The sequence below is a fragment of the Orcinus orca genome, chromosome 10 (assembly GCF_937001465.1).
Source record: "Orcinus orca chromosome 10, mOrcOrc1.1, whole genome shotgun sequence".
In the NCBI taxonomy this organism is placed as follows: Eukaryota; Metazoa; Chordata; class Mammalia; order Artiodactyla; family Delphinidae; genus Orcinus; species Orcinus orca.
This window is the reverse complement of record NC_064568.1, coordinates 62,587,837-62,607,927: the sequence shown is the minus strand read 5'-3', so window position 1 is coordinate 62,607,927 and position 20,091 is coordinate 62,587,837. Positions and strand designations below refer to the sequence as shown.

The 20,091-nt window shown below is 42.1% G+C and overlaps 1 protein-coding gene across 5 annotated transcripts in view; it reads right to left on the bottom strand.

The window, feature by feature from the left end:
• Positions 1-20,091, bottom strand: part of DST (dystonin) — a 494,628-nt gene that overhangs the window by 125,782 nt on the left and 348,755 nt on the right. For 3 of the 5 annotated variants that reach the window (XM_033424298.2, XM_033424315.2, XM_033424316.2), the window contains 10 exons: positions 14,223-19,679; positions 13,954-14,103; positions 13,598-13,813; positions 13,275-13,424; positions 11,657-11,890; positions 10,289-10,441; positions 7,980-8,213; positions 7,038-7,304; positions 3,460-4,008; positions 1,249-1,425 (listed from right to left, as the gene is read on the bottom strand). In XM_033424298.2, coding sequence (XP_033280189.2) covers positions 1,249-1,425; positions 3,460-4,008; positions 7,038-7,304; positions 7,980-8,213; positions 10,289-10,441; positions 11,657-11,890; positions 13,275-13,424; positions 13,598-13,813; positions 13,954-14,103; positions 14,223-19,679 — 7,587 coding nt within the window. The remainder of the gene's footprint in view (positions 1-1,248; positions 1,426-3,459; positions 4,009-7,037; positions 7,305-7,979; positions 8,214-10,288; positions 10,442-11,656; positions 11,891-13,274; positions 13,425-13,597; positions 13,814-13,953; positions 14,104-14,222; positions 19,680-20,091) is intronic. The other 2 variants (XM_012532210.3, XM_004267779.3) reach the window with 1 other exon arrangement.

Below are 20,091 nucleotides of genomic sequence, written 5' to 3'. Positions count from 1 at the left end.
ACATGGCCCTGGTGCCTGTGTAGCGCTGGGTAAACTCCAGCCCAGGAAAACACAGAGTTCTCCATCCTTTCGGCCCCAGCCCCTCCTTCCTCCTTTCACCCCACACTTCCTCCCACTTCTCTCTGCTTGGCCTTAACCTGCCACAGTTCACCCCAGGGTAAGACAGCTTTCTTCCAGCCAGAAGACACTGGTCTCAGGCAATACCTAACATTAAGCTAAGTCAGTAGGGTATCTGCTTCCCTTGTTAATGCACAATAATGATTTCTGACTCTGTAACTAACAGATGCAACCAAATTCTGAAAGGCAGTAGTTTCACTGGCATTACAGTGTTTGCTTTCTATCTAGGCGGAAATGAGCTATTGCTACCCACCTGCTAAAAGGAAGTACAGAAAAGATTTAACACATGAAACTTTCAAACTCAAAATTATTGGTCACATGGAAGAAGAATAAAATTTTTCAAAACTTCTCTCCCCTCACATGAGGATTTTAAAACATGCTTGGAATGTAAGAAATGGCTAGACTCTCTCTGCCACTGTGGGTGGGGCTGAGATATTTACACAATTCCTCCATCAAGTTTGAATGTTCAAAAGGGCAGGTGGCCTCTCTGAGAAGTGGGCAAGGTGATAACTGAAGTGTGTACTTCTGTGAATCGGGGGTAACCCAACAGGAACCCACACGGAGTGTGACAGTGACACCCTCTCCGTCCCGCGGTCCATTCATGAACAAATGTTCATCAAGGACCTATGAGGGCCCAGGGATACAGCAGTGAACAAAACAGACCAAGCATCTGCCCTGTGGAGCTTGGGGGTAATGCAGGAGAAGACAATGAACAAGGATGGGAGGGGAGTCTGGGGGAGAATGGGTACATGTATATGTATATGTATGGCTGAGTTGCTTTGCTGTGCACCTGAAACTATCACAACATTGTTAATCGGCTACACTCCAATATAAAATACGAAAAATAATTTCGTATTTGTAAAGATCACAAGTGGCCCAGGCAGGACTGGTCTTTGTCTGGGGATGAGGAGGTTGGGAATACGAACCATGACAGCAATGTCAGACCAGCTAAACCACAGTAGAAGAAAGAGAAACAGACGTCAAGTTGTAACTCCTCCCAGAGGGAGACACACATCTTCCCATCCCTTCCTCCCCTGCCCTTGGGGTAACGATCACAAAAGTGGGGGAGAGCGGAGGGCATTCCACGGGACTACCTTGGGGCTGGGTCTCTCTTTTCCCTTTTTTCTTTACCTTCATCTCTTCTAGCTGCCTCTGCAGATTTTTAGGGTCCACGGCAACAGGTTCAGATAAGTGTCTGCTCGCCGTGGCCTCGCAAGCCTGGAGCCCAGAGAGAAGCCCACATGAAGCATCTTCATAGTGTTGGTATTTATCCACCAGATCTTTGAGGTTATTCCCAAGGACATTGCACTGAAAATCGAAAGAGAGAAGGGTGGGATTAAAATCCACTACTTTTATATATAATCTTCAGGACCTATGGGTTACGCCACCTGTAAAACACCAGATTTCAACCAAAGTGAGCAAAAACTGTAGGGTGAAGATTTTCTCCTTTATAGGAAGACGCTTCCTCTAACAAGTCAAAAACTAACCAATTCAAAAACATCTGCATGAGGGCTGGATCTTAATCCAGAATGAAGGGTTTAGGTGTCAATCATCAGAGGGGGCTCGTCTCCACGGAGTTTACACACCACGTGTATAGTATGCATCAGATGGAAAGGTTTTCAAGGTGCTTCATAAATCACTTCTATATGCTGCACAAGACACAAGGAGGGCAAATAATCTAGACCAGAAGGAAGCCAAGGCCAACAGCCAACGATGCTTTTCAAGACATTTGTGCAGCCTGGTCAGCTTATATTCTAAACAGGGACATGTTTTCTCAGTTTTGCTTTTTTTAAAACAAAACTCTCTTACTGGTCCACGAGAATAATAAAATTGAAACAGTCTGTTAGCTATTAAGTATTAAAATAATACACAGACCAAATATATGTGTAAAACGAATTCCTTGTGAAGGGAATTATCTGAGAGGAGGCTTCAGTTCTCAAGCTTCAGAGGCTGCAAACAGCAAACCACTCTGTTTAGACTCAAAATATACCCGCCACCTGCTGGGCAAAACAGGTATTACAGAGTTTTACAGCTAGGGCTGCCTGGAAATCACTCCAAATGAACTTAATAAATAACTTTACGTTCCTAATCTTTAAACATATTTTTCAGAAGTAAAGTAGATGAATAAGACTGAGGGAAGTAGGATGAAAATACTTTTATTTTCCCTGCTTCAGTTTTCAGATTTCTTGCTTCTAATTCCAAAACTAAAGAGGACAGAACGAAAACTACACGCACAGATTCCTCATGCCTTAAAATGAAACTACCTTATTGCACAGAAAAGGAAACTATAAATAAAATGAAAAGACAACCTACGGAATTTGCAAACGATGCAACCGGCAAGGGCTTAATTTCCAAAATATACAAACAGCTCATACAACTCAACAACAAAAAACCAAACAACCCAATCAAAAAATGGGAAGGAGAAATACAGACATTTCTCCAAAGACACACAGATGGCCAAGAGGCACATGAAAAGATGCTCAACATGGCTAATTATCAGAGAAATGCAAATCAAAGCTACAATGAGGTATCACCTCACACCGGTCAGAATGGCCATCATCAAAAAGTCTACAAGCAATAAATGCTGGAGAGGGTGTGGAGAAAAGGGAACCCTCCTGCACTGTTGGTGGGAATGCAAATTGATACAGCCGCTATGGAGAACAGCATGGAGGGTCCTTAAAAACCTAAAAATAGAGCTACCATATGACCCAGCAATCCCACCACTGGGTATATACCCTGAGAAAACTATAATTCAAAAAGATACGTGCACCCCTGTGTTCACAGCAGAACTGTTTACAATAGCCAAGACTTGGAAGCAAACTAAATGTCCACCGACAGATGAATGGATAAAGAAGATGTGGTACATATATACAATGGAATATTGCTTTGGCATAATAATGAACAAAGTAATATCATTTGCAGCAACATGGATGGACCTAGAGATTATCACAGTAAGTAAAGTAAGTCAGAAAGAGAAAGACAAATACCATATGATATCACTTATATATGGAATCTAAAATATGACACTAATGAAGTTATCTAGGAAATAGAAACAGACTCACAGACATAGAGAACAGACCTGTGGTTGCCAAGGTGGAGTGGGGTGGGTAGAGAAGGATTCAGAGTCTGGGATGAGCAGATGCAAACTATTATATAAGGATGGATAAACAACAAGGTCCTACTGTATAGCACAGGGAACTATAGTCAATATCCTGAGATAAACCTTAATGAAAAGAATATGAAAAAGAATATATATGTATAACTGAAACACTCTGCTGTACAGCAGAAATTAACACAACATTGTAAATGGACTGTACTTCAATTTAAAAAAAATGAAATTACCTTCATGTAGAGGGACCTGAAGCGGTCAGTGGCACGGTCTAGCCTGCCCTGGACTTCCCTGTGGGTGGCAGAGGTATCCAGGTGGCCCTGCTCAGCCCGGCCGCCTCCCTCTCTCCTGCTGCAAGACTTGGCTGCTTCCAACACTCTGTTCCCAGAGATCGTGATGTACCTCAAGTCTCCTTTGTGCGAAATGACATCTTCCGAGAAGCTCTTCTGCCTCTTCAGTTTGGCCGTCAGACCACTGAGGTCGTCGGCACCTGCTTCCAGGTTCTCCAGCTCTTGTTCTGACTGCTGCAGCCACTGCTCAAACTCGCCGTAGTCAGCGTCGAACTTCTCCAGCTCCTCCTGCAGGGAGTGGGTCAGCCGCATCCTCTTCTCCGATTCGGCCAGCGCGCTTTCATAATGCGCCTTCAGCTCCTTGACGTTCCTCTGCAGCTTCTCCTTTTCTTCCGGGCAGAGGTGGTGGCCCTGCTTCTCCAGCAAGGCCTGGGCCGCCTGGGTGGCCACAAGGACAGCCTGGTGCTGGGCCGCGAGCTCCGCATGCTGGGCCTGCGGGAGAGCAGATCAGGCATCATGTGGATGCAGGACCCACAGACCCAGGACTCGCAGGCCTGCTTCCCATCAAACTGTCTAGGGTGCCCGCTGTTTCCCTCTTAATGGTGAACTTCCTAAAAGCAAAAGCTGCTTTGTGAGCAGCTAATTTTAAAATCTAATTTTAAAATTTCCAATCTTCTCTGGAAAGTACTGTTTTTGAGAAGGTTGGAAAAAATGGAACAAATTTCTGTTCCAGCCTTAAAACAAGCATCTACAATCTGCTCTCATTTTACTCATCCCTTCCCTACGAGCCCCCTGAAGGGATTGTCAATGTCTTTACCTAATTATTGATCAAGGAAGTACAGTATTTTTTCTTAGGAAATGATCCTGAAAAGATATTTAATAGGAAAAAAAGAATCTATCATTTGAAACCTATAAAAACACTACGATCATCAGTAAGCAAGAACAACATACATTCGGAGAAGCCCAAAGGAAGTTAAAGGAACACATATAATAAAGGAGCATCTTGGAGCTACTCAGCTGACTGGGTCGCAGTTTCCTGCATGTGGAAAAAGGGACAATAACCCTACACATCACAGGTTTGCTGAAAGGAGCACAGGAAACCGCACACAGAGAATGCTGCCTGTTGAGCCTGGCACATGTCAGGGATCAAAGTCCACCCTGGAGGCAAGAGCAGAGCATCTGGCAGGTCACAGGTGTGGGGCAGAAAGGTCACAGGTGTGCACAGCTACCCGCCCTCAGCCCTCAGCCGTGTGGGCCTCAGCGGCTAGAGTCCCTTCTTCTCCAGCCATAACCAGCTTCTTCCATCCACCCCAATATGCCATTAAAATGTGGTAAACAGCATAATGGAAAAGAATATAGAAAAGAATGCATACATATGTATAACTGAACTACTTTGCTGTACAGAAGTTAATACAACATTGTAAATCAACTATACTTCAATTAAAAAAAAAAAAGCATAGTAATCCTTTTGGGCCATTTTCCACATTTCTTGTAATGTCTGACGTGGAGCCATACAGCCTGATCCCATCACCTCCGAGCTCCCTCTCCGACCTGGCCCTCCCCCTTCCCCACACCACACACTCGGCCTCCCACCTCTACCCCACCCCCACCCGCGGGCACATCTGGACCTCTTTCTCCAGCTGTTCTCTTGTCTGGTTCCAGCTCTCCCCTCAGACACCTGCCTGCAACCCCTACCTCCTTTGAGTCTTTGCAGGAATCTCATCCCCCCGTGTGGACCTACTTGGACGAGGCTATTAACCCTGAAAGGTGGTCCCACCCCATCTGCCCGCCCGTACCTAACTTGGCAAAAAGTTACCACCTTCCGGCATCCCACAGAATTTGGATGTTTACTGCCTGCCCTATTATCGTCACCCCCCAGCAGGCAAGCACCAAGACAGGGAATTTACTTTGCTCACTACCTAGAACAGAGCACTCAGGGGCTGAGAAAATATCATTCTATGCCATCAAGTGAAAAGGGCCAAGAAGCACTGCTGTGGGACAGCTGTTCCCGCGAAGTCTGATCCCAGCCGCCAGCTGAGAACAGACTCATCAATCCTTGTCCCCTTGTCTGTGACAGCACCTGACACACAGTGGGCACAGGACAAATACTTTTGTCTAAATAACTTTTCTCCCGCAGGCTTTTCTCTCTCTTCGGTATCTGAATTATATTCATACACCATCTCCGTGGTCAGACAGATGTATATAATACCTATAAAGTCACCTGACCCATCCCTTCCTTTTACAGATGAGGGGAGACAGGCTGGGCCCAGGACACGTAGCGCAGAGAGTTAGTACGAGAGCCCTCGTGTCTCCCGAGCCTCTGGGCCATCTCTCCACTTTGCCAGGAGAGCAGGAATTTGTGAAGCACTTTCAGATTCTCATACTCATAGCAGTGAAAAGTTCAGAAAGCAAACTTCATGCTGTGGCTAAAAACAAGTGTTTCCGGTAAGGCACCTGTATGTCTGGGTCCACCCTGGTATTTTTCACTCCTTTGGTCAAGTTACTAACCTTTCCTGACTCCTTTGTACCTGACCCACAGGTTCCTTTAGGAATTCATTAGATTTTTCATTTTAAGACACAATTACAGTCAGGTTCTGGAATAGCCCCTTGAAATTGTGATGTAATGAATATCCCAGCTCTTCTGGTTTCCTTTCTACTGCCTGTACTAGAAGAGCTTCACAGAGGGCATTCTATTCCCAAGACTCCAGACAAAGACTCGGAGGCAAACAACAGAATTGCAAATGTTCCCGAGGCCCAGGCATCTGCCCATCAAAAGCCACACACTGAAATAAAATGATCAACTATGCGACTCTTTAAAAATGGCTTTCAAATGTTCCCTTGGCTCCTGTAGCAGCATTAATGTTAGCCCTAGATTTTTCATGCAGTGAATTTTCACTCCTCTTCTCAGCCACAGCCTTCACCAAAAAGATGACCTGAAGTCTGGAGAGAGCTTGAGTAAACTCAGGAGGGCACAGCAAGCCCGGGCTGGAATTTAGCAGAGGGACTGAGCTCACAGCCTAGTTTAAAATCCCAACTCCATCCCTTACTAGAAGTGTAACCTCAGGCAAGACACCTCATTCTGTAAGTTACAGCTTCCTCATCTGTAAAATGAGAATAACATTAATAATAATAATTTCATCACCATAGTAATGATATTCTCATTTGACAGAGTGGTGGGGAGAACTAAATGAACACAGTGATGAGTCACGATGGGAAGAGCTCTGAAGAGTGCCTGGTCCACTGTCACTGCTTTACGAACATTAGCTATTGTTATTTCTATTAATTCCTTACAACTCTGCTTCACGGAGAAGAACACCACATCCAATGATGTATTTCCCACTGTTTTTCACTTGCTTAGAATTCTCACGATAACTTACATGGACATACTGATGACCCTAAAACAAGGACTTTACTCTCAAGGGTCCCTGAGGTTTGAAAAGATAACTCACGTGCTAAGTGCTTCCTGTCTTTACAGACCTGAAAATAGACTTTAACAAGATCATCTGTTTAAAACCACTCACCTTCATCTTCTGGTACTGCTGGTTCAGGTTCTCCTGGGTGGTCGCTACATGCCCATCAACATCCATATCCAACAGGTTACCATTAACTTCATCCTCTTCTCCCATCACCGACTTGCCGTCACCCTCTTGAATATGAGTCCCGTTCTGTTCAATGACCTGTCTCTGTTCCATCCCTGCCCTTCCTGAGTCTCTGTCAACATTTGCCAACCAGTCCAAAAGGTTTTCGATTTTGGTTTTGCTCTCTTCCAGCTGCTTTACAGCTGCAACCTGGCCAGGAAAGGTCACAATAGATAACCTTGAATGTGGGCCGAGGCAAGAGTGTTAAGACTTTCCAAAAGCAAATACTTAGATCATTGAAAATCAGAGCAGGGAAATTAAACCAGACCCACAATGAAAACTGAACACACTGAAATTAAGCCTTACAGCGACAGGCAGTTACCCTGAAGTTTCCACTGTTCTTAAAAACACATTCCAAAGTTTTAACTGTACTTAATGGACCTCACACATTTCACAAGTAGAAAGCCTGACAATCCCACTTAAATTGTTTTTAAAAGTTTAACAAAGCCTACAAACTATTATGTCTAAAATAAATAAGCTACTAAGATATACTGTACAACCCAGGGAAGATAGCCAATATTTTATAATAACTCTAAATGGAGTATAACCTTTAAGAATTATGAATCACTATGTTGTGCACCTGACACATATAATATTGCACATCAACTATACCTCAATAAAATTTTTTTTTTAAAGTTCAACAAAGCCAATTCTTCGAACTTTGTAGTATTTGGTCAATTGCCTACATGAAAACCCAGAATTCTAGTCTCTGGTGCTCATCATCACTTACGACCACCTGATACCACATAATAAATCAAGGCGCTGTTACACTCATCATTTTCAACAAAGCCGTAAGAACAGGGTACCACATATTTGAATAAGGACCTTTTCCGTTTCTTCCTTGATTGCTGTCGTCACAACTTTATCCAGCTCTTTTTTCGACTGTTCCGCCTTTAAATTAAGCTGTTCACACTTTATCTTAGCTTCATTAAGTTTCTGTTCAATCAGAGCCTTATCCTCTCGTGACAGTTTTTCACCACTCTCTTTTAAGAAGTTCTCTGTGTTTTTCACTATTTCTGCCAATGCCTGTGCACTTCCTTGCATATCTTTCTGTAATTCCTTATAACACAAAAGAAAAATAAAATCTTAGTAAATTACTACCTATTTAATTCTTCCACAATTGTAATTCTAAAACAGGGTGGGGGGGGCAGAGAAGAATCTAGCACATACAGGTTGTTAAAGCATATTCAATACTCTGTTAATTTGAGTTGTTTATTTAAATCACAATATTTAATATAATTTGAAACCTCAGAGAACATTAAAGAAAGGTATGAGATTTGCAAGTTTAACAAATGGATGTGGTTTGTAAAACACTGAAAACAATTAAGTATTTACAAATGTAATCTATACATATTTGCACATACCAGATTTTTTTACATTATGTGAGTAGATTTATAAAAGCTTTTAAATACGTGGTAATATTATATGTTCTGTTTTTAAACATTTAATTTTAACATATATCTGCTGCTCAGGATAAAAACAAATAGTTCTCAAAGTTATGAGCTAAATTATTCCTAATGTAATTTCTATACTAAGATGATGACTTCTTCTAAATACCAGAGCTCTATAAAATAAAATGTTTGCTTCTTTGCCCTAGCTGCTAGGAAGCTCAGAGTAAGATCTCTCCTCAACAGTTACAGCTTTCCTTCGTCTAGAGTTCTTTATGTAATTTTTCTTCCTTTACACTTTCATTCTCTATAGAGTACTATGTTTAACTCTTCATATTGTTTTTCTCCATAGTTTTATTTTACGCCTCCCCAAATTTTTCTAGGAAGTATTTGAATTGAAAGAGATACTGTCCAGTTTTCCAAGCACCCCTTAGTGAAGAGACTGTCTTTTCCCCATTGCATATTTTTGCCTCCTGTGCTGTAGATTAAGTGACCATAGCTGTGTGAGTTTATCTCTGGGCTATTTATCCTGTTCCATTGATCTCTGTGTCTGTTTTTGTGCCAGTACCATACTGTTTTATTACTATAGCATTGTAGGATGGTTTGAAATCCAGGAGTATGATAACTCTAGCTTTGTTCTTTCTCAAAGTTGCTTTGGCTATTTGGGGTCTTTTGTGGTTCCATATAAATTTTAGGATTATTTGTTCTAGTTCTGTGAAACATGTCATGGGTATTTTGCTAGGGATCACAATGAATCTGTAGATTTCTTTGAGTGGTATGCACATTTTAACAATATCAATTCTTCTAATCCATGAATGGTATGTATAGAATACAAAAAAATACAAGGATATATTGTACAGCACAGAGAATGAAGCCAATATGTTAGAATAATTTTAAATGGTGTATCATCTATTGCGTTGGCCAAAAAGTTCGTTCTGGTCTTTCCGTAAGATGTTACAGGAAAACCCGAACGAACTTTTCGGCCAACCCAATATTAAATGTTGAATCACTGTGTTGTATATCTGAAACTAATATAATATTGTAAATCAACTATACTTTAAAATAAATAAATATTTTTTAATAAAGAAAGAGACACTCTTTACTGAGCCACTACTATATGACATTAACTGTGCTGGTCACTTTACATAAAATATCTATTTGAGTCTGACAATAACACGGCAGTGGAAGTTTGAGCAAAGGCAGTGAGGCCCAGAGAGATTAAGGTACAAAGCTGACAATGTGTAGAGTCTGGGACTGGATGATCTCGTTACAATGAGAATGTTCTTTCTCCTGACACCAAAATAAAACTTTATCTGTCATTATTGTTTGTTCCTTCAGTGAAAAAAAACAAATTCCAGAGAACAATGAAAGGAATAGGATGGGGCTAAGAGAGAAAAAGAACCCAAACTCATGGCTATGTCTCCTGATTTGCAAGTGAGTTGGGCTTCAACAGATCCAAATTCTAACTCATCACACAAGGTATTTCCACTATCAAATCTCCTTTATATCGCCTCCACTCGATGTCTCACTAAAAAAAAAAAAAGCCAGGAAAATTACCTGGCTTGTTGGAGCTGGACGTATGACTCTTAGTATAAAGTTTCAAGCTCAGGTCTGGGGCGTCTTGGGTGCACCTTGCCTCCGAAAAGCTAAAATGATGACTACTTTCCAATAACCTGAACTGCTTTCCAAATACTTGTAATCAGTCTTAACATCAACTCAACCCACTAATGCAAAGCTAGATTCTACCTCCTGCTTGGACTGGTACTTCTTTAACTCAGCCGTGCCATCTCCAATCATGAAGGCTTCCTGATGACCAATGAGGCGGTTCTCAGTTTGGGTGAGGAGGTCACAGATGCCCTGGAGTTTCTCTCTGTACTCCTGTTGACGCTCCTCCACCATCTGAAGGGAGCAAAAGCAAAGCCTCGTGAATGTGGCCACCAACTCACTACTGTCATAGCTCTTTACGAGAACACATTTTGCAAGTTTCCTCTATGTAAGCTCTCCTAAGTATGCTGTAAACATGATAGCAGTGGGGTACACACTGAGCAAGGTACACAGAAAGTGAGAGCATGTCTCATGTACAAGGAAGGAGATCCCGTTTGGATGACAGCTCAACAGAACACTGGTCACGCATATGTGTAAGAGATGGAGCTTCCGACTGACAGGAAGAAACATCCCACTTTCTGAAGCTCTTGAAACCTGCGACACACACAATTAATTCTGCAAAATGATATCAAAACAGAAGTTAGTCGTGATTTGTCTGTTAAAATATTTGATACGTGTAAACAGGTTACCGTGCTGGAGACCATGCTTGTGCTTCCAGAAGTGATCAAAGGAGCCTTGCACGCAATATCTCTCCTTAATCACTGTGGCTAATTCCATCCCCACCTCTGCTCATTATTGCTATTGGATGGACCACCTCAATATAATTCGTTAAATCACCCTAAGAGATTAATTCAGCCATTACTTGCATCTTTTGTTTTCCTTTTATATACATACTAGTTATTTATTCTATAGCCATAGACCATGTTGACTAGGAGCCTGACACATGCCAGGCAAGGTCCTGAGGGTTTTAAATTCTTTCTTTCATCGGTGCCCACAATACTACCGGGCAAGCACTGCTACGATTTCCAATTTCCCAATGAGAAAACTGGTTCAGTGACTTGCCCTGGGTCCCACAGCAAGTGAATGGTATAAATGGGGTGTAAACTCAGGCAGCCTGGCTCCAGAGCCTGGCCCTACCCTGCCATGCCCACCCACCTCCCAAAGGGAAAAGGTACCCTTAACCTTCTCTATCCACATGTTCATCGATTTATCCCCAGAAATTTCTCAATGCATCTACATTTCCTCCTCCTAGAAAAAAAATCAAAACTCTCCTCTGAAAACAGTAGTTTGAGGGAGGTCATGAAAATTAAAAGCAACTAATTATAGCCTTCTTATGGCACACAGTACTTTTATATATTGTAGGATCGCTATATTATACGCTGTTCACTCATTGCCAGTCCAGAAAATCTCTCCTGTCTTCTCTTATCCACAACCCCTGGGGTTTACATTACAGGTTTCACACTGAAGACCTAAATACCAAGAATTCCCACTCCGCAAAGAGAGGCGGACCTTCTGACGATCGAGATCTTGTTCTAGCTGTAACTGAGCCTCTAAAAGTTCCACCTGGGTAGTTACTGATTCCTGCACGTCAAGGAAACCCTTCTGAGTTGTATTTAAGAGCCTCAGCAGTTGTCTGCTTTGGGTGGGAGACAGATCTTGTGCATGTTCAGAGATGAAGAACTGCACGTCAAAGGCAGTGGTCTCCAGCTGAGTTTTGGTGTGTCCGAGGTCTTTTAACACATTCTGTGAAAAAAGTAGTATGAGTTACCAACAGCGAGTTAAGCCACAATAGAAAGTTTCTATTAACAATAACATTTATTATAAATATGCTTCTTCTATCAGGGATTCAAGCTTTTATTGACATTTTTTCACAATTCACTGAGTCAAGCCATTCATTCGTACTGAATGGTAGTGATGAAATTATTTCAATACTATGGTCATTAATACATTAAAAAATAATCCCTCTCAGAATATATTAACCTTGTCTGGCAGAGTTACTTGAAATGTAACTCCGCCAAAAGGTAAAGATCTAACTTGTGTACATTTAGCACATTGAAGGGAAACAACATTAAAATACTGAATGGATAAAGAAAATGTGGCACATATATACAATGGAATATTACTCAGCCATAAAAAGAAATGAAATTGAGTTATTTCTAATGAGGTGGATGGACCTAGAGTCTATCATACAGAGTGAAGTAAGTCAGAAAGACAAAAACAAATACCTTATGCTAACACATATATATGGAATCTAAAAAAAAAAAATGGTTCTGAAGAACCTAGGGGCAGGACAGAAATAAAGATGCAGATGTAGAGAATGGACTTGAGGACACAGGGAGGGGGAAGGGTAAGCTGGGATGAAGTGAGAGAGTGACATGGACATATACACACTACCAAATGTAAAATAGATAGCTAGTGGGAAGCAGCCACATAGCACAGGGAGATCAGCTCGGTGCTTTGTGACCACCTAGTGGGGTGGGATAGGGAGGGTGGGAGGGAGACACAAGAGGGAGGAGATATGGGGATATATGTATACATATAGCTGATTCACTTTGTTATATAGCAGAAACTAACACAACAATGTAAAGTAATTATACTCCAATAAAGATGTTAAAAATATATTCCTTGCTAATATTTATAATATCCATGTAATTGTGCCAGCACATACACGAGACCATGGGAATTTAAAACATAAATCCAGTAGGCCAGAATTTCAGTTTTCTGACTCGCAGGCCAGGAGTGTCACTGCCCGCCATTCATGAGGGATGCTGTTCACATTAAGAACTTGGGGAAGAAAGGCATGACAGAAATGATTAATACTATGAAGCAGCTACAGGACTGATTTAAATGATTGTCTTTATGTGACTGATACATACATAAATACATAAATACCAACCTCAACATGCAGTGGTAGTAAGAGTTTTATAAAGTCTGCAGGGACCTCATCAGAATGACATCTGTAAGGCTGTGATTATTTTATAGCTGAGTCAACTGTGAACAAACACCTCTTAGAGAAAAAGGAAATAATCCTTCATAGCTTCAGCAAAGTCACATTTTTTCTAAACCTTTGTTACATTCAATCCACAAGTTTTCTGATGTACTTGGTCTTATTGACTTTGACACTTGCCTTGAGAAACTCCAAGCTTTGCTTTACGTGTCCAGTATTTTGAACCATCATGACCTCCACATCCTTCACAGATGTGCTCATCTCTGATATCCAACGTGAGAACAACTGAAGTTTGTGCAGAAATTCTTCATGGGAAACTGCTAGTTTAGACTAGAAAATAAAATTGCATGTTTATTTCTGTCTGTCCCCAAACTTCAAATTCCTACAAATAATGATCCTGTGTTAAGAGCTTAACAGTTTATCATCTTATGACTAAATTTTCAAACCCTCAGTTTTCTCCCAAACACTAGTTCTGACTCAACGTGAGACGGTCTGGTACCTACCATCTCGGAGTCGATATCCAGCATGATGTGGTTCATTCTTTCCGAAGACAAGGCATGGAGGGAGGAGAAGGCTGTCTGCAGACTCTGGAGGCTTACACTCAGGTCCTCGAGCTGTCCCCTGGGGAAGTCACCTGGCAGAGACTTTAAAAACTCTTCTGCCAGCGTCATGTCTTTTCTTAAAATCACACCAATTGGAGCCAATCCCAATTCAAATGTCTGCAAAAAATACACATCCCAGATATACCTAGTGAGAAACACAAATATAACTAATATTCAAAATATAAAAATGCTCTTCTTAAGTTTCCAAATTAATATCAGCTGACTACCCTCCATAACCGGCAGCAGACAATTCTTACCTCTAGCTGTTTAAGTTGGTTCTTCAAAGCTTCTAGATTGTTATCCAGAGACTCCTGGTTACCTAAGGGAGGCCTCATATCTTGAAGCAAAGCCAAATACTCGCACATCTTTGATCTGTGCTGTAAACACTGCTGTAGCTCATTGGAAAACTAAACACAAATGTGGACATGTTAATTCAATAGGCTTTATGCAGATTTTCATGCAAATAAAATGTATGGGATTATTCCCAAATGCAGCTACTTCCTTATAAAATGTAAAGTATACTTACTTGTTCCATCAAGCTGTCTCCAGAAGCCATGTCTTTTGACCCTGAAATACATTCCAAACGGTTTGGGGATTCAGCGCATAGCTCCTCCAGCCTCCCGCCTCTTGGCAATGCTGATGCACAGACAGGAGAGTTTTCTGGTCCATTTTCTTTCATATTTTGTAAATTAAGGGAATGGGGTTTTTCTCTCTTGCTGTTAAGATCATCAAGAATGTGTGGCTTTTCATCCATCATCTCAGAAGCTGTAGATGATTTTTGATTCAATTCTCCACCCTGTCCTCCTTTCTCTGAATATCCCTCAGCAAGCAGCTTGCAGAAAACATTTTCAAGTTGCAGAGGAAGAACTTCAGATGTCCCACCTCTTTTCTCTAGATCACACTCCATCTGAGTTAATTCTTTCATCAATTCAAATGCTCCCGTAATTTTCTGGCTATACTGATTTTGCTTAAGTATATCGAGAAGCAGCTCAGACTTGAGGTTTGCAGTACAGAGCGGATCCTCTCTGCCCTCTGCTTTTAGTTCTGGCGAGTTATTCATGGGGGAAATACCATAGTCACTAGTTTTAGAGTCGCCAGACACACCAGATGCTTCACTTACCAATGATGATGAGCTAACTCTTTTAATTAAGTTTTGAATTGAAATGTTAGTATCTGCACAGGCTGAAGGTTCTCCAAGCTCCTGAGGATTCATATGACCTTCTTTCAATCTACCTTTTAAGATGTCCTCGACATCTTCAATGGAGACCTGAGATAACTCAGGAATCTGAACCTCATTTTCCTGGACTCCTGGAGATGAGGCTGGTTCTTTTCGTGCCTGTTGCTCAATTACTCCTTTCTCACTGTTAATTTCTAAGGATGAGCAGTCAGTGTTTAACGTGTTACTGGAGTTATTTCTTGTTCCATCTGCACAGAGTTCTGACTGCACAAAATCTGTATGTTTCCCAAGGCCCTCTGCATCTATAAGAGGGAAGACTGAAGGTGTGCTTTCATCTCTTTCTGGTGTGAACTCAGGAATTTCTGATCCTCCTTCTGAGACACTTTCTTTAGTAGGAAGATCCTTCTGTTGGACCATCTCCTTTGGAGGTAAGTCTTCTTGGGCAAGAGCTGCCTTTTCTTTTACATTATTAACTCCTAATTGCACGTGCTCATTCCTGGGAGGGGAAGCTACTAGAATACAGCTTGGGGTATCTTCATTTGGTTTCAGTATGTCTTTTGCTTTCACATTTTTAGCACAGTGTTTTAAATAAGTAAACAGATCAAGCTCTTTTTCAGGTCCATCGGTGGTTGAATCTTTCTCAATCCTTGTATTCCTTTCAGACAAGGTCATGTCTGAAGTCATGTCATCAGTGATCACTTGGGAAACTGAGGAATCGAAAATTTCTTCATGATTCTCAAATTGAACGGGACTTTTGCTAACTATTGTTGGCAGATTCTTTGGTTCATCTTTAAGGGCTACTGTTGCTTTTTTAAGGCTTCCTTCCTGATTATGTCCTTCACTGTGCGTGATGTGTGGGAACGGAAATGGACTATTAACTAAATCAAGACTCTCCCTTGTACTTTTACTGGGCAAAAGTCTGAGACATTTATTATCTTCTACAGGACCTTCTATAAGCACTTCTCCTTTACCTGCACACATTTTATGAACCAATGTTTCATCTTCTATTAGTATATTGTTTTTGTCAGCTCTCCTTTTAATTAGATCTTTTCCATTGCCTTGAGGATCTTGGTCAGTTACAGAGGCTCTGGATGACAAATGGCTTTCCTCCGCAGGTTTTACTATTAAACTGAGCTCAGAACAAATGTCTTTATCAGAAGATGAGTCACCCTGAAGTGTCACATTCTCATAATATGGATTTCCACCTTTCACAGAGTCCATAGATTCTGGCCCTTGAATCAACTTAACCCCTGTGTTCTTTAGATCATCCGCTAGTTCAGAAGTTGAACCGACACTAGTATTATGAAAAACACCAACAGGGCTTAAAGCGTTTTCCGATTCAGTGTCTTTCATGACAGACAGCAATTTATCCTTAAGGACCATCTCATGATTCAACAGATCTTTGCTTTTTCGAACAACCTCAGTTGCATATTCTGGAAGGTTACTTCTTTCAGGAACCAAGCTACTTTTACTACTTGATTCTGGCTGCAAAACATTTACACTTTGCTGTTTTTCCAAAGAACTATGATGGTGCTTTTGATCCGGGAGAATCGTTTTATTGCTACTTTGACTTGCATGGCTATTTCCCGGTTTGGGTGCAGTGGTGACACACATGGGGACATCCACACCCTCAGCCTCGTCCTGGCACATGGGCTTTCCATCCTCACCTCCTGCTCCTTCTTCTTTGGCATCACCACCACCATCGTCATCATCGTCGTCCTGATCATTACTGTCACACTCAGAGTCTCCATAACTTTCTTCATTTTGCACAGAATCTAAATGATTGGGATCAGATTTAAATTCTTGCCCAGTTACGTACTCTTCTCTCCCTCTCCAACAGCCAGCGTCCTCAGAATTTAATGGAGTTCTGAAGCTCTCTTTTCTTCCTACAATTTCATGGTCAGTCAATGAGTCAGACTCATCACCTTCAAGGTCATCTGTGCTGTCCTGTTCTGATATGATTTCCATCAACCGTCCATTCACCTCATAGGAGGCAAGTGAATTCAAATGGATTCTTTCACCAGAATCGAATTCTGCTTTCTCAGCAACTATGAGAAAATCCTGCAGAGACTGTGCTTCTCCCCTCACACCTAAGCTATCAACCAGTCCCCCTTGGGTCCCCAAAGAATGTTCATCCTCTTTAGAAACATCATAAAAAACCTCTCCAGGAGGAGCGGCCCAGTCATCTTCCTCTGGCAGCGTGTCATAGTCCTTGGGCTGCAGACAACCATGGTCATCACCTTCCAGAGGCAGGGAATCATGGTCATCATCTTCAAACAAGGGCATGTCATAAAAGTCAGCATCGCTGTCTGTATCTGTTTCTGTGTCGCTCTGCTGATCACCCAGCAGTGATGTTTCATAGTCACCAGCACTGGCGCTGACAGCCCCTTCAAATGATGGGGTACGAATGTGAGCCATGTTGATGTGATGACTACCACCCCTCAGGAGCAGGGCACAGGAGGACCCTTCCACCGTGGACTCACTTTGCTCGTCTTCGGGTTCCTGATGAGAAGCAGCAAGCATTTTTTCATCATTCTGATCTTGTACCTGAGGATTACTATAACCAATACCGAAAGATTTTTGTACAGTGTTTTCTCCCTGTAAACTGATGTTGATAGCTGCAATTCCCAGAAACTGGTCTTGAAATTTTTCTCTTATTCTTTGACCCGATAACATGGTTTGGTCACTGAATGGCAATGTAAAGGCTTCACATTTATTTCCATTGTTCTCTGCAGTGTGTACATCATGAAAACTTCCCTGACTGGTTCTCAGTTTATCATGACTTAACAAGGCACTCAGCCTGGGGGAATAGTCCAAGAGACTTGAATCCCTGCTAATATTATCTTCATTCACTGTTTCATTCAAATCACAGATTCTACTAGTTTTTGATTTTACTATAGGACTTATCAAATCACTTGCAAAGTTTTGAAGGTTTTTAGAATGACTACATTCATCTGCATGTCCCTTTGTTTCTATTTGGCTTTGATTTTCACTGTTTTCAAGTCTGTTTTCAGAGTCTTGTCTGAGCAGGCTAACTTCAGCAAGTCCAGGCTCTGTTAAATGTGATATCAAACTAGGAACACACAGGCTGGATGAATCCTTAACTTTATAATCAGTTGCCAGTATATCTGCCACGTTTTCTGACTGGCGAAATTCACTCCTGGTAACGTTAGTTCCCAGTTCCTGAAACTCTTCATCTATGGCATTTTCAGAGGTTCCTTTACGTTTAGGTTCTCTGCAATGACATTTATCAAAACTACCTGGTGTAGCTGTACTTTCACTCGTTTCTTTACTTGCAGCATTATTCAGAAATACGCCAGGGAGTCTTATGACATCAAGACATTCTTTTACAGGTGTGTTCTCATCAATTTCTGCACCACAGCCTTCCAGGAGCATCTGAACAGCGTCATTCAAGCCTCCATCGTACAGCAAAAGCCTCTGCCCTGTGTTTGCATCCATATAGCTATTTATCATCAAATAAGACAGGAATAATTTTTTAGTTTGTTCTGAGCTCTGAGTCGCCACTGGCTCTTCTCCATCAAAAACATCTTCTTCTTGCCTGTAATCATGGACCATGGATGGCTGGAATTTACAAAAAGAGAGCCATCTTCTGGAATTTTCACAAGCTTCGAAATCTCCCAAATCTGGCATTTTATCGGGCAGCGTTATACTTTTTAAAATCGATGCTGTGTGATTATCTATGATTCCGAGTTGCGTGGCAACGTCCAAACCAATGACTTGAGATGTTTCTGGAATGTAAAGAGCAGCGATTTTCTGCCTGCCGTTCAGGATCTTAGACGCCAATTCATTGGTAATCAACTCCTGCTGCAGGGAAGAAGATGTAGGGAATATCTCCCCAGAGTGAGTCCAGATGAGGCCCACGTAGCCTCGCTGAGCCTCGAGGACCAGAAGGGCACTGCTGGACGTTATCAGATCACATTGGACTGCCTCATCGACAGTTAAACGCTTGGCGGGGTTGCACTGGATGATTCCGCCTGTTTCCACCTGGTAGGTGAGGATACTGTTGGCAGTGTCTCTGTCCATCACCCCCTCTGCCACGGCTTCTTCTACAGTCATTCTCTGACCAGACTTGGAATGGATCAGACCTCCTGAAAGCAGCTGCGCACCCAGTAACCTGAACATGGTCTCACGGTCTATGAGGCCTTCATGAGCTGCCCTTAAAATGCTTAAGTTTCTCCCACATTTTAACGTTATCCTGCCTCCTTCTTGTGGCCTCACAGGCAGAAGCCGCACCCCTGTGTTTTCCTGTAAAATACTTCTTTGCATGATATCTATTAAAGACACCTTCTCAGAGGTGGAGGGGTCGATAAGATCTTTACACAGATTCTGCCGTTCCAGGATTTTAGAAAATAAGGCAGAGGAAACCAGGTGCTGCTGGAAAGCCTTCTGCAGCGTCAGCTGTTCTCCTGTGGCTGGAATAACGAGAGAGCCCGTGGAAAGCAGGATCTCAAGAACTCTGATGGCCATGGGTTCTGAGATCACACCTTCAGCCAGAGCATCCAGCACTGGAACTGTGGTGGACGACACAGCAGAAATAATCTCCTTCGTTTCACTGAGTTCTCGGAGTTGGCTAAGAACTTGCTCATCAATAAGGCCATGATTTTGGGCATCTTTGAGGTCAAAGCATGTTCTTAATTCTGGTGAAACAAGCCCAGAAATCATGAGCTGGGTCTCAAGCAATCGGATCCCCGTGTCATAATCAATGAGGCCTCTTAACACGGCCTGAAAGACAGAAAGGACTTCTCCCGTGCCCTGATCAATGGTGCCTGCGATGACTTTATCCAGCTGAAAGGAAAGCATGAAGTCTCAGTCAGTGACACGAGGGTGGGCAGAGCGTCATGAAACTTAGTTTGCATTTTCTTATAAAAAAGACACTTCGACATAAAAATCCTCTACTTACCAAGACGCGGCAAGGCTGTGAGTGTTAAGCAGCTCAAATGCACAAGTGATCTATGTCAGTGATCTATTCGAGAGCACAGGATGTGATAAAGCTTTGAAAACGACATGCATCTGTGAACTGAAAACTTCATATCGTGTACATTAAGAAGGTTAGTGAGGACACAGGAAATGATGAGGGTGAGGAAACAGGACACACACCTAGAAGGCAAACCATGCTCTCTGCAATCGGGTGAGATTAGTCTCCTGACACAAGAGAGAGTTTCAAACCCCATGCTATTGATGTTTACAGCATACAGAC